General features: G+C 36.6%; 1 protein-coding gene and 1 long non-coding RNA gene across 2 annotated transcripts; one reads left to right on the top strand and one right to left on the bottom strand.

The window, feature by feature from the left end:
- Positions 1-5,038: 5,038 nt before the first annotated feature.
- On the bottom strand, positions 5,039-6,748 carry LOC111519333. The gene is made up of 3 exons (XR_002724326.2): positions 6,614-6,748; positions 6,144-6,568; positions 5,039-6,089 (listed from the first exon to the last, which is right to left on the bottom strand). It is a non-coding gene; the product is annotated as an uncharacterized LOC111519333 (long non-coding RNA).
- Positions 6,749-8,338: 1,590 nt separating this feature from the next.
- Positions 8,339-9,677, top strand: LOC6648519. The gene has a single exon (XM_023179579.2). It carries the CDS (start codon positions 8,358-8,360, stop codon positions 9,447-9,449), a length of 1,092 nt encoding a protein of 363 aa, XP_023035347.1. The 5' UTR covers positions 8,339-8,357; the 3' UTR covers positions 9,450-9,677.
- The last annotated feature ends 5,011 nt before the right edge of the window (positions 9,678-14,688 follow it).

Here is a 14,688-nt window from a genome sequence, read left to right as displayed (position 1 = left end):
GACCAGATAGTTAGTTCGTTTGAACTAACCACAAAAACGGATATCAAAATGGTTTTATATAAATTTGATTTTAATTTGAAATGGAAAACGATAGAAAACGACAACGAGAGGGGAATAGAGAGAGACACAGAAAGAGGGAGAGAGTGAAAGTGGGTGGGCACTTCAATTTGCTAAAGGTGTCAATTTGTTCGGCAATCTAGAAAAGCAATTTGAAGTTAATTACGTAGAAACGTTGTCAACCATACTATAAGCCAATAAACGTATGAAGAAGGAAAAGTTTAGCGATATGAAAACAATTTCTATCTGGAAAATTTCACTCATTCATTTTGATTAACTTGCTTTGTTTATTTGGATCAACCTAATCTCCAATCAATTTCCCTTTATGAATAACAGTTTTCAATTTTTAACAAGCTATGTAGTTGCTTTAAGCCAATTGAATTAAATGGTCTAGAAATTTAATCAAACTTAATTTTCCTTACATTTTTCCTGATATTTGCCTCCTCTCTCTGGTATTGTTTGAGATTTCTGATGAGTAAATCAATTTTTCCTCTAGTTATAAACAAAAGGCATCAAATTGTTTGCTGTTCAAACAGACACCGTAGGGCCAAGCCAAACAAAAGGTATAAATTTCCAGCATAGAAAAAGAGAGAGAGAAAGGGAGAGAAACAAACAAAGGGAGGGATCGAGAACAAAAGACAAACATGAACAAGGATATGGTTATGGCTATGAATATGGACGTAAATATAAGCATAGATATCAGGTTATGGATATGGACATGAATATGTCAGATGCCTGCAGATGTGCAACGGTGCATCTCAAAATCACAGAGGGTCGACTAAACAGTTTAATTGAACTGTTACAGAGTCACAAGACTGTAATTTCAATATTTTAAAATATTTGAGTTTTTTTTTTTCTTTATATAAAGTAGACGTGAGCAGAAACAAATAGTTTAATCCTCAAAGTGAATTCTGCTTAGATTCTAGTCCGCCTTCTTCTCATTATTGGTTGATTGTCCATGAGTTCTGGCTAATTTTGGGCCATATCAAGCGGAAAATGAAACACACGCACACACGTACACCGAACCACATATAGACATAGACATGAACATGTGAACATGAAGCGAGTCCAAAGTAGCAAGAGTCAGAGAGTCATAGAGTCGAGAGTCGAGAGTCATGCAATTATAATTGATGTACATTTTAGCCAAATGAACCAGAAATTTACCTGGCATATGTGCATATGCATATGCATATACCTACATACATACATATGTATATAGACTCTATATGTACATATTTGTATGTGTATGGTAAATGTCGGTACCAATCGGTATGTAACGCACTGTGCCACCAGCAAAACTGTATTTGTGCCAGCAACTGTTATTTAATATTAATTTATGCATTACTACAGCGCTTAAATTAATCAGTAAATTGCATGATGCACATCAAACTGGTACATACAGGAGGTAGACAGAACGTTTTAACCGACAGGCCACATGACATAAGGACAGGAGACACGTTGCTACAGTCCCAGGGACTGAGCATGTGAAAAGGGCTCAAAAATAGTTAAAATCAAAAAACCTGTAACTAAAACCAAAACCAAAGCAGAAACTGTGTGTTCTATGTGTGTGTTTTGCTGTCCCATCTAAAAATGAATTACATAAACCGCAAAAATATAAACATATATAAAAAAAAAAGCAAGCACATGATTTACTTTTCATTTTACTATACTTTATAATACTTATATGCAAGTCCAAACAAATGGGGCCAACAACTAAAAGCATTTTCCCTTTTCAAAATGAGTTTCCAACAATTTGATAAATATTTTATTATTTTTTTACGTTTTTCAATCATTTTCATTAATGTTAAGTCTAGCATATTAAAGACAACATGAACTTCGATGGCGGAATATATGAAGTTTTCAAACCTGGGCCAAATTATTAAAGAATTGGCATAAAATTTAAAATTTTAAAAGAAAAGCGCTGAAAACTTGATTAAGATGCTCATTGATGCTGTCAAAAAAAAGTTGAAGCCTTCAATTAAAGCAAATAAGAATTGGGAACTTTCAATGACTTAAATTTGGAGTCTTATATTTGACTTTATCAAATTTGTTGTCCTTTTGTTTTTTTCAGAACATCTTCATCGTATAAAGTGCAGTTGTTGTGCATGTGTGTGTGCGTCTCTATGTATTCTAACTTTTGGGTAAGTACAGAAAACCTTTATGACTGACATTTACTAGTGAAAACTGTTAGCTAAGCCTCCATTTCCATTGTTTGCATCTAAGAACTATATACATATATTTATATGGTATATGTATTTGTAGCTTTTTCTGTAAAATGCATATGAATTTTTCATAATGTCAATTTCGGTTTTTGAATGGTTCAGAATCAGAAGTCAGTTAGTCAGTTAGCAAGCCGGACAAAGCTTTCAGTCAGTTGACTTGTTGCGAATGATAAATTGTCGACCCTACTACGCTTTGCTGTTGTTGGGCCAAGGGGGGCCAAGGGTTCAGGGGCAAACGGTCAACGTTGTTAAAACGCCGCAGATTGCAATTGTTCAGCCTCTTTGTATTTTGCCACGAGCAGAGTGTCTTTATTCTTTATCTCTTATTGTATACACTAAAAATAGTAAATATATTTCTAATAATAATATCAAATGTTGGCGAAATTATTATAAAATTTAATTTTAAATCTTTCAGTAGTATTATTTTTAAGGAAGAGTGTTTTGCAAGTCGACCATAACAATTCTGTTACAGTTTACTTAGTCCGAACTCGTCAAAGTTTTGCATGAAGATAGTATACTATATTCTCCATTTTCTCGCCATCACTTTCTCATACTTTCTCCCCCTCTCTCTCTCTCTCTCTCTCTCTCTTCTGTTTGGCTCTTCCACTTATTCCCTGACGGTCCGAACAACTTGTGATTCGTTGGGTGCTTTCTGGTTGGGTTATGATTTTCAAATGAAATGCATTTCAGAACTTTTGCGGTGATTTAATGATGTTTCATGGCTGCGCCTCGTTGCATCCGACAATATTTTTCTCATTTAAATGACAGTTTGCCTCTCGGCCATCTTTCCCCACGCCCCGCTCTCTATCACTCCATCACTGAGCTTCATCGCAAACTCTATTTACTTATCCAACAGTCAGCGAGGGTCATCTAATAAATAAGTGCTGCACTTGCTCCGCCCTCTTTCATCCTCTTGATTTGTTTGCGATAAAGACTTTATGGTCCTCATTCTTTTCTCAAAATACTGAATTGGTTTAATTACTCGTAAGCCTGCGGTCAACTTTTGATGTTCGCTCGTTGGGCTATTTTATTTTTAGATGACAATTTAACAATCTAATGTTTTTGTTTTTTCTGTTGTCTCATTTATCACTATTCATTTAATTTGCTTGTCTAATTAGGCCAAATTATGTGATTAAAAATAACTGCGATACTAGCAACAACGATGCTAGAGAAGCGGGGTTTTGGGGAAACAATTACAGCAAAAATTATGCCAATTAATTATGACATATCAGTTACAAAAACAGCAAAACGAAAACGTAAAGCTACGGAAAAATGTTCCAATAATAACGAGAAAATCTGCATAAATGCCATATGTTCAAGCATATCATGATTTATGGCGAGAGAATATATGTTTGCACATATTGAGATAATAAAATTAAGGCAACAATAATAACAATATCGAACAATGTAAATTTCTGTGATGACTTTTTAATTAAAAACAATAATAATAATAATAATAATAATGATAATAATCTCATCAAAACGAGCACTAAAAAATAACCAAATACATTTAAGTAATATTGATGGGTGGCTTAAAATCATATGCTTTCCCCAAACAATTGTTATGGACATTAGAAATTCATATCATTTGACTTTCGAAACGTTATCACATATCACAATGGATTCTGCAGCTTATGGAGCTGCTGGAAAAAAGATGGCGGCTATAAAACTCAAAATGGCGGCTGTAAATTGGTTCCTGCAGCTGTATAATTGATCCAGCAGCTTTTGACAGCTATGGAACTCAAAATTTGTATATTGGATTGAAAATTAAGAATTTTGAGTTTCGTGTAAAAGCATAAGCAAAATGTTTCCAAGCGAAACTATCCAAGAAGCGATCATATAACATCCAAATCTATGCTTTCTTTACACGCATTACTTCTCAAGAACCGAGATATAGGTTAACCAGACTGTCCCACCTTCAAATCACAACAAAAGGAGGCCTCACAGTCCACCAAAGAACATCTCCTTTTCTAATTAGTTTATTTTATTATTTGAAAAACACTTGTCAAACCAATTCCCATGCAGAGTTTACAATTTATCCTTATACCGACAGTAATATCGACTCGAACGGCCTTCAATTCCTACAAACAGACAGCAAATGCTGTCGCTGCTTAGATAAAAAGGTCTACCAAAGGTTTTTTTTGCTATAAGGGATAAGAAGAACGTATTCCGTTCAACCATCCATCATTTATATGTGAAATTGAATCACAGACTAACATAAAAATAGAAATATGAATCCTTCTCCGTCATCGTCAATTGCGGTTAGCTAGTGTTAGTGTCAGGAGAAAGGAGGAATGGATGACTGTGGATAAGAGGGATATCATGTTGACAACATCACAATTGATGGAAGCAAAAGTCCAGTTATTAGCTGAGGTCTTTGCAGTTTGGCCAAAAGTAAATGTCCCTTTTATTGCCAGCAATCAAAAACTATGCTAACCCCCACATACATACATACATACATACGTACATATAACTATATAAATATAGAAAACATATATTGCATATATCTATGGATATATACATATATATAATGTATGTTGGGTCTTTGCCATGTGCTCTGTGGCTTTGGCAAAAGTTCTAATTTTTCAAAGAGAAACCCGACCACAAAATAAAGCACACACACACATATATACACACAGATACGTACACCCATTTCTTATTACAAATCGAGCTAGCGGCGTGCCAAAAAGTATGCCACACTTTGTGTCTGCTTTTGTCCATCCTTTCCTTCTCTTTTCTTTTTGCTCCATTTTCCCCACTCTTTCTTTCAATTTTTTGTTATTTTTGTTGTTTTTTCTCGTCTGTTTTCCATTCCCATAAGTGAATGGGGCAAACCAACTGACGCACTTATTTTGCGCTTTGAATCCAATCACGTACCAATTTTCCAAATTTAACCTTTTTTCAGCTCAGTCTCAACGGTCGATGAGAAGCAGTACGCTGAGAAGAGAAGCAAAGAAACAGCAGCACGAGTGGCTAAAAGAAGCAGGCGGTTGGGAGGAGAGGTCAGTCGCGGCTGCCAATAAAAACCATTTGCCAGAGTGAAATTTATATGGCCGCGCGTCGATAAAAAAAAATGGAAAGAAAAGGAAAGGAGGTGCAGTAGATCCTGAACGGGGCGGAATGTGGGGTTAGTGAAAAAGTTGCCAATGGGCAAAGAGAAATGGAACCCGCAGGCCAAAACACTCTTTGAGTCGTTTCAATTGACCGGAGGCTATGGATGTTGATGTACCAACAATCCCCCACCCACCTGTTTCGTCACTTACACTTTACGTGCCTGATTAGAGAGAACATTTCGATATATATCGGCTACAACATGCGATACTATAAGGCGTTGCCACGTCATGTGTCTAAGCGTTGCCACATTATAAAGAGGCTTTAGCTTTTTTTTTAGCGTGCTCTTTTTGAAATTTAGCTAAAGCTGTTGTTAAAAAAGACATCTGACTGCGCAAAACCAAGAAAAGTCTTTCGAGGATAAGAGATCACTATTACCCTAAATACGTTGCCAGATCATTGTGCTGGCCATCGCTAAATTGCTCATCTCTAGCCAATTGATTGTTGGTTTTCGGCACAAACGAATCATGGCCGTTTGCCATATTAATATCGCAAGCTGCGTAATTTGACCAGACCCTTTCACTCCTTGTGGTCCTTCTACACGATTCTACTTCACTTTACTTTTTCCCTTTCGCTATCTTATGGCTTGGCTTTCTGCCTCTGCTCTGCCTTTGCCATGGCTATTGGTCTCTTTTCATCGGCTTTGCCCTTTGCCCTTTGCCAGTGTCTGTTTTGGTTCATGCTCCATACTCCATGCGCCTGTAAGCGACACCATAAAATATTGAACACATACTCGCAAATGCACTCACATACCCAATGCATCACCCAATTCACTCTCCACACTGACTGACCTCGGCAATTTTTGAACTCCCATCGATGGGCTCAAGTTTGCCTCTTGATTCGCTCACTTCGGGGCATGAAACATATATTTTCTTTCTCTCTTTCTTTCCAAGCATTTTTTTTTTTTTTTTATTTTTTCTTCACTTATGCTAGCACCACTTTTAGCTGTTGTTGCCAAAAGAGTCGTCGTCCCCTTGCCCCCTTAAGCTGCTCGTTTACCGCCGTCGTTCATCGTCCTCATCGGCCACCAATCATTTTCTTTATTTTTGCTGGCAGCACGCGCATTACATTACATTACACGGCCGGAACGGGTCGACCCGGGTCCGTGTCCGTGTCTGTGTCCTAGCCCATGTTCATGTCCATGTCCGTATCCGTGTCTATGTCCGGCGCTACTATGCCTTGAGGGGGTATAAAAACATTTTCTTACAACACACTTTACTCACATTTTGGTAGATATTTCTTTTTCTATTTGCCCCCAACGACAATGACTGTGTCAAGTGATGCTGATGTTTGCCGCTTGAACGTATCGAATGTGAAAAAGAACACAAAAGAACAAAAAAACAACATCTTTCATAATGAATTTCACAATAATTTCAAACGTTACTTGATTTGTTAAACCCCTTACTCTCTCTTCGCTTCGAGCTCTTTAATGTGCTTCTGCTGGTTTTTTGGTGGCTTCTTCTGCTCCTGGCTCGATTTTTGGTACAAATTGATGCCATCTGTTCGACGTTAAATGACTCAAGCATTTTTCGTGGTTTTTCTTTTTTTGTAACGTTTTTGGCTCCAGTCGCCGGGTCGTTTGTCGTGCAACACTTTCAGCACTTTTTAATGCAGTGGCTGCATAATTTTAACGCGCGTAAGTCGCCTGCATTATCCGGGCCATAAATCGGACAGGAACAGAGAACTTTCCACATACACTTTGGTCCGCTCTTGTCCTTATTTGTTGCACGACTCCTACATTTTTTTTATCCTTCATCCTCTTCATTTTTCGGTTTGATTTTTTTTTCTCTTTTTTTGGGACGTTTTAATGCGGTTGAGCAGTTAATTTTGGTCAGCGGGCAGCTCAATTTTCAGACGATTTGTTGCCACACACAGACACCAAAATTTATATACATACATGTAGGTACACACATACATACATATGTGGGTATACATTTGTGTATGGACACCTGCCTTAAAAAGCCACTAAAGTGGCATTCAAATTACATTTCATTATGCTGATTGAGGAGCTGTGGCAGAAAACCCTTTTCCTTTTTCTTTTTTTAACCTACTAAATATCTCTCTGTACACTAAAAGAAATCAGCGAATCATTCTTACATAGGAACAACAATTTTGTTTGAAATCTGTGTGATCTTTTCATTCCATTATATAATTAGTGAAATGGGGAGAAAAATGTCGACTTATTAGTTTAATGAATTGAATGAGAATAATCGATAGTGAAATTTCACTTTCAATCGATTATAATTATCAATTATAAAAGTGTTCTTTGTATTTTTAACGGTTATTTTGTAAAGTGTATACAAATATTTCGGTAAATCCAAGCATAATATAATACTATATGCATATATATTCTGGTCTGCCACCCACCACCTTAAATTCAATTTGTTTGCCAAGGCAAAAGTTATTGATTTAATTTGTATCTGGGGAATGCTTAATCAAAAAATATGTATGAGTAACCGACTCCAACTCGACTCGAACTTCTCAAACTTCGATGGGACGGTCTGCTCTGCTCTCTCCCTCTCTCGCTCTCTCTTTCTCTTTTTCTCTGACTCAATTGCCGAAAAAGTTGCTCTGGGCAATTTGTTAGCCTTAAAATATGAGAGCGTGTGGTGCTCGTTACCGATTTTTGTGGCTCTAGATACTCTACCCATTCCACTCAATTGCATAGCCCTCCTAGTTTCTCTCTCTGTTATTCTCTAGCCCCATGGAATAGTTTTGTGTGGCAGACGTATCGATAGCCACATAATTTCCCCCTTGGTTTTAGATTGGCCTGGCTCAGGCTGTCATCTGTCAGTTGCCGTTTCCTTCTCTATTCTCTGACAGACAAAAACACATATATAGAGAAACACACACATATAAATATCATATAGGCACAGACTGCCAATGAAATAAGTACGATAAAATACATATACAAATCAGCAAAGAATAATACAAGAAATACAACAAAATAACAACTTCAAAAAAACAATGGATTCCAAAAGCAACAGCAGCAAGAAGAATAAAAATCGCCACAAAGATCTGGATCAATTATCGGACCGCAAATACAAGACGGAAACAGAGACGGAGACTGATACTATATTGGACACCGATCGCAAAACCCGGGATAAGAAAGACGATGAAATAGAGGAGCAACGCGTACGTCTTGATCAAATGTCACGATGTCCCGGCAAATGTCCATTGAGCAACTGTGATCAAATGGTCTTTCCTACCGGACTCCTTGTCCACTTGCTGCACAAACACTCACACAGCGGTACTGCAAAAATTTGCGATGTCTTTGATCATCAGCCAATACGATTGCATTTTGATCCGTGGGAATATCAATGCGGGCAGGTCCATTTATTGGCAATATTGATGTTTGGGGGCGTTGATGGAAAACCAGGGACATTACCCGGCCGACGTTATGTTTGTTTTCCCAATGCCGCTGTAATGAACGAACGTCGTCGTTTGGAGCATCATTTGCCCATTATGGTGCTAATATGTAAGACCACATGGTATGCCCTATTGCCCGATAAACGTTTGGAGCAAGAGCTGGTAGCCCTGAATTCTGACAATGCGGCAATCTACGTCCTTTGGCTTGTGTCGCCGGCTCTGACTAAAAACATCCACTATACGATGACAATTTTTGATCGCTCCTATACCCATTCACGCAGTGTCATACGTCTAATACGTAACTTTATACACTCCCAGAATCCCAGTGAGTTTCTCTGTCAGGAGCAGAATTATATGATTTTACGTGAAGCGGAGGTTATGGAATTCTTGCAAAGCAATAATGATCATAGAGTGGATGATGACCAGGGTATTCAAATGGAGTTAATTATCCATGAACGTCCGGATGCTTGTCACACGCCGCGGTTGAAAATTAAATATCTAGATGAATCCAATGATATAGAGTCCTATCAGCAACCAAAGCACCACAAATTTAATTTACTGCAAATGCCGCGTATTAGGGCCAAAAAAACAAAATTGAACCGTAAACCGACTGCAAATGCTTCATCGCATATTCTAAAAAGAGGCAAAGACAATAGTGCTCGAAGCACAATATCAGATGATATGTTTTAGAAGAAGACACATCACACACACACACACACACACACACAACAAAAAAACAACAACTACAATTCGATTATTTGTTCTTTGGTATTTTGGTAAACAAATGTTTTTAAATTTAATATTTATGCTAAATTTTCTGTTACACTTACACTTACAATGCTCAGTACGCAAAAATGAAAACAATGCATTTACTTATATTTCAAATGCGAATTTGTAAAATTAAAAACTAAATTTAAATGCATTTTTTTTTTTTGTGGCTTTTTACTCTCTTTACGTTTGCCGGTTTTTTTCCGTTAGTATGGTTAGTATAATATCGATACAAGATCCATAAAAAACAAGAAACGGAGCTTTGAATCTATCCAGAGGGTCCCGAGACCCCCATCTCATCATCAATTCGTATTTAGTTAAGATCTTTGTTAATAAAAAGACCGCTTTTGATATCAAAGAATACGTCAATGCGATACATTGACGATAGAAAACTATAAAGTCCATAAAGATGTAATCTTTTTTACCTCTGAGTTTCACCTGAGTTTCACCTCTTTCAACTGTGAAACTAACAAAACACCAGCCATGAGAAACAAATATTTCGAATGTATTTTTCAAGTAATGAAATTATGTTTCAATCAAAAAGAAAGTAAATATATTTCTGTGTGTCTCATCTATTCCCTTTTCTTCTTGCTTTCCCTATTTCCATTTCTATTCGCTATTCATTCAATATAAACTACTTACTATAGGAAAATTTTATTTTTCTTTATAATATTATCCAACTGCGGGCTATTTCTGTCAAGCTGACAAAATACGGAAGAAAAAGCAAAAACAGGCAAAAAAAAAAAAAAACACACACACACAAAACGAAATATTTGACGGGGTGTGGTGGGCTGTTGGGGAGGGGTGTGGTGGGCTGTTGGGGAGGGGTGTGGTGGGCTGTTGGGGAGGGGTGCGGGTGCGGGTTGGGCTATGTTGGAGCAGAAACAATCTCATCTAAAAGACTTTTTCTCACTTGAAAAGTGCCAGGCAAACAAACAAGAATAGAATAGAAGCTGAAGCGCTGCAGCTGAAGAGGAACAAAACTGTCCAAAACCTGCCTGGAACCGAAATGCCAAGCGACGAACACAATGGTAAAACACAAAAAAAAACACAAAAAACTACCACTACGAATTTAGAGATACCCTGTAGAAATGTCAACTAGTATCCTAAAAAAAACTATCGATGCACTTTAACAAAAATAAAACTTTAAATTCTTCAATATCGAGTAGATGTAACGATGTAAAGGCAAACTAACTATTGTGTTATCGTTAGGATGTAGATCAAGTCTTTAACTAATCAATGCTTATGGTATATAGGGTATAGAAATTGGTGGAATTTTCAACACCAACATTTATAAAAGGAATCCGAAAAAAGAGAAGCGGGAAGAGGGTTTGTAGAAAGTCTCAAGTTGAGGTTGTTGAGGGTGGACCAACGAACTTTGCACAGGCATCAAAAAGGTGAACATAAGAATGGCCAACAACACACATAAAATGCGACAAGCAACAACAACAACAAGAACAACGAGTACAACGAGAACAACGAGAATGCGAACGCCAAACGAGACCAAGAGAACGAGAAATGGTAACGGTAACAGTGAAGGTAACAACAAAAGTGAATCCAGAGCACTCGCTACCCATCTCGCTCCATCTCTTCTGTTTGCCGTTCGTGTGGCAGTGGCAAACTTTTGAATAATTTATCTTGCGTTGAAAGGACGTTTTCATTAAAATTCGCCAACGTATTTAAAGTGCGAGATAACTCCCAAAGAGACGATTATTCAAGTGAGTTCATTTGCCTGCTAGGAATGCAAAATGCTTGGCAACCGCCTCATTCTCATCCTTTTCTCTCTTTCTCTGTGTGTGTGTGTGTGTGGACACTGTGTGTGTAGAAATGGCAAGAACATTGGAGCAGGTACACGAAAAACGAAAACAAAAGAAGCAACAGAAATCACATTTAACAGGCCTGCGGTAATCATAGGGTATTACAATAAAATAAGGCATTTAAGTACTTTCATTTATTCTATCAACTTATTGTTAACCGTTAACTCGAATTGACTTTAAACAATGTCAATTAACAATTAAACAATCCATAATAGTAAAATTTGATGTGTGGTAAGACAGTATGAACGATAAATACGAAGTGAAAGAAAGAAATCCATTTGAAATTCAATAAACATCCTCAAACGTTTCCTATTCAAAACTTATTACGTATAACCACCTCAACTTTCAACTCTGTGAAAGGGACAACTTTCTTCTCCACTCCCAAAATGCATGTTTACTAGTCATCCATGCAGTTCATCAGTTTCTCTCTTGGACTCTTCTTCCAAAAGCATAAAAAGATATTTGCCAAATATTTCCCTCCAAGAACTACAACTAGAACTGTTTTACATTTTTATTGTGAAAAGAATTTCCCTTTCTTTTAAGCTTTCAGCAGAAGCTGGAATCGGGGTGGCAACATTTTTGTATACCCTTACAGAAGATGTTATATTCAATGAATCAGATGGAGAATCTGTACAGTATTTTTGTTGTATCTTTGAATCAATTTAAAAGCTACTGCAATAAAAGTTAATATTTAAGCCTTCCATTGCCTAAATGAGATTAAATTCGTCAGATCGAAACACTATAACATATAGTCGCCAAAGAAACGATCAGAAAATATGTTTAATTATTAAATGAGAAATATATTATAATAAATTTGACAAACGGAACAATTTTTAGAAAATCTATTAAAACAAATTAAAAGTTTTCAAATGGTTCGAAACGCTAGGGTATATAAACTTCCACGTAGACAATGCTTGGCGTTTTAATGTATTTTTGTTGTAGGTCATGTTTGCTTGTTCTACAAGTGGAAAAAGTTTTCACCTTTAAGACTCATAATTATGTATGTGAGTGTGTGTGAGCAATAATCAATCAATCCAAAATTTTGAATTATAATTGAAATTGTCTAAGATTTACCTTATTTTACTTGCCCATAATTATGTATGTATTGTTGTATCCCCTTGAGTGTTACATTCTCTATAGAAGCCCGTGCCATAGTTCAAATATTTATGAACGATTTGTGGGTTTTTGGCTATAATTTGATTTGGCACGTAAATTTCCCACCGTGAAATAGTTATAATTCGAGTGGAGTGGAGTGGCCAGTGGCTAGCTGTTGATATTGGTGATGGTCCAACCACCAGGTGTTGTGGTTATGGAATGTGCGGGGCAATTGATGGCTAACCACATGATTATACGATATCCAACGCATTAATGAAATGCATTTGGCCACACAAATACACACACACACACACACACACACACTCACACACATAAGTATATGTACTGTTTGCATACAAAGAATATTTAATTTCGGTTTTTGGAAAATTGCAAATGAATTAATCAAATTTTCAATTGCCAACTAATCAAATCCTATTTTTTTCACACTTTCTCAATTATTTAAAAGAATTTATAAATATTTTAAATGAAAGAGGTGTGCTCCATAAATATGTTAATATAGGTATATTACTTCATCTGATATTAAATATTTATTATGAATTTTGATAAACGAATCAAAAGTTTGCTGGTAACTTGCTGGTAACTTGTATGCCAACCCTCGTATAATTTGTTGGTTTTTCATAAATTAAATGCAATTTTATGCATACAAACAAGCGGCATCAACATACATTTTTCATATTCATTTGCAGAGAAAAAGTAATTTTTATAAACTATAAAGAAATGCCAAAAGGGTTGAGGTGTGTTTGTTTGGCCGAAACGGGGGGGATTGTGGGTGGTGGGCGGGTGTGGAGATGGGTGTGTCCGGGGTGTAGAAATGATATGGAAAAAGTGCACATAAATTACTTTTATATTTTGTCGCTATTTTTATATTGCCAACACTTGTGCGGAAATTGCGCGATGAAACGATGCAACGTTGGAGTTACAGTTGGAATTGAAGTTGGACAAGCTATAAGAGCCACCAAGAGTGAGTGCAAGTCTAATGGGGACTGCGGGGATTGCGGTGTTGTAGGAAAACGGTAGCGCAAAAAGCAAACCAGTAAAAGTAAAAATTGCTCTGTGCGACGCCATGTTATATGCATTTTGTAGCCAACGGTAATACGCCCTTTTGCATAGCTCCTTTCTCCTTTACCCCTTTACCCCTTTACCCCTTCTTGTGCATCTTTCATGGTCTTGGCATGGGCACACGGCGTATACGCGATATTTACGAGAGATACGCGCAAGCAGCGTAAGCGGCAAATTTCACCATATTTCAGCTTAAAAAACAACAGCAGCAACAGCAGCAGCAAAAAGCGATACAGCAAAATTCAACATAAATTGTAAAAACAACAAGAAAAAAAAAATAAAAAATACAAAAAAAAAAAAACAAACGCGTACATGGAAAATAGCATAAAACTGTATACAAATTATGTTCTACTTGAGCTTTAAGCATGCTGTTGGCCATTTAAATTTAGCCCAATGCAAAGTAGATGAATTTACAAGGACTGCTGCAATATTCTTCCCTCCATCACGATGAACATTGACAACCAAAGAATGATAATATCATGATGTCATATATATATATTCTGTAAGAAATAGCGATGGCAAAACAAATATAATTAATCGATTATTCAATCATAAAATAAATCGAAAGAGGGCGATTATTAATTACGAAGAAAAGGTAGTATAGAAAAGTGGATAGTGGGTAGTTAATCTGTTCCCCTTTTCAGAGACACGAGCACTTGCTTTGTACCACAAAGTCTCTTAGCTCTAACAAAAGTCCCTATTAAGACACAATATTGATCAGTCCAAATGTAAAGAGAGTTCGAGAAACATCATTGGACCTTTGAACCAATCGTTTAAGTCCAATTCAACTTCATCAGTTGGTGAAACGTCTTTTCTTTTTCTTTCTTTTGTTTTTAATAATTTAGCTATTTCTGTTGCTATGTTCTCTATGATAGCTAAAACTGAGTTAGTAGGATCTTGAATATACATTTTTTTTAAACATGTTCTAAAACACGAGGCAATTATTTGAGCCATTAATTAAGGAACAATTTTTGGTACAATTAAATCGCTTGAGCAAAAATAATAGACTAGGATTGGGTATCAGATGCCAACACTAAGTAAGATCTTCTGGTCATCGCTTATTGCTAACTTTTTTTAAATCCTGATGGTAAATTTGGTACTTTTCTGTCTCAATTATTTGTCTCCCTGTGAAACAAAACACTGGAAATGATTCCTTTTCATAAAGATGT

This window comes from Drosophila willistoni, assembly GCF_018902025.1.
Source record: "Drosophila willistoni isolate 14030-0811.24 chromosome XL unlocalized genomic scaffold, UCI_dwil_1.1 Seg141, whole genome shotgun sequence".
NCBI classification, from domain to species: Eukaryota; Metazoa; Arthropoda; class Insecta; order Diptera; family Drosophilidae; genus Drosophila; species Drosophila willistoni.
Note: the sequence above shows the minus strand (reverse complement) of the source record. Positions and strands in the feature narration are given on the sequence as shown.

Bases quoted from the DNA above. Each gene is read 5' to 3' on its own strand.
- LOC6648519 (XM_023179579.2), top strand. From the start codon at position 8,358: ATGGATTCCAAAAGCAACAGCAGCAAGAAGAATAAAAATCGCCACAAA.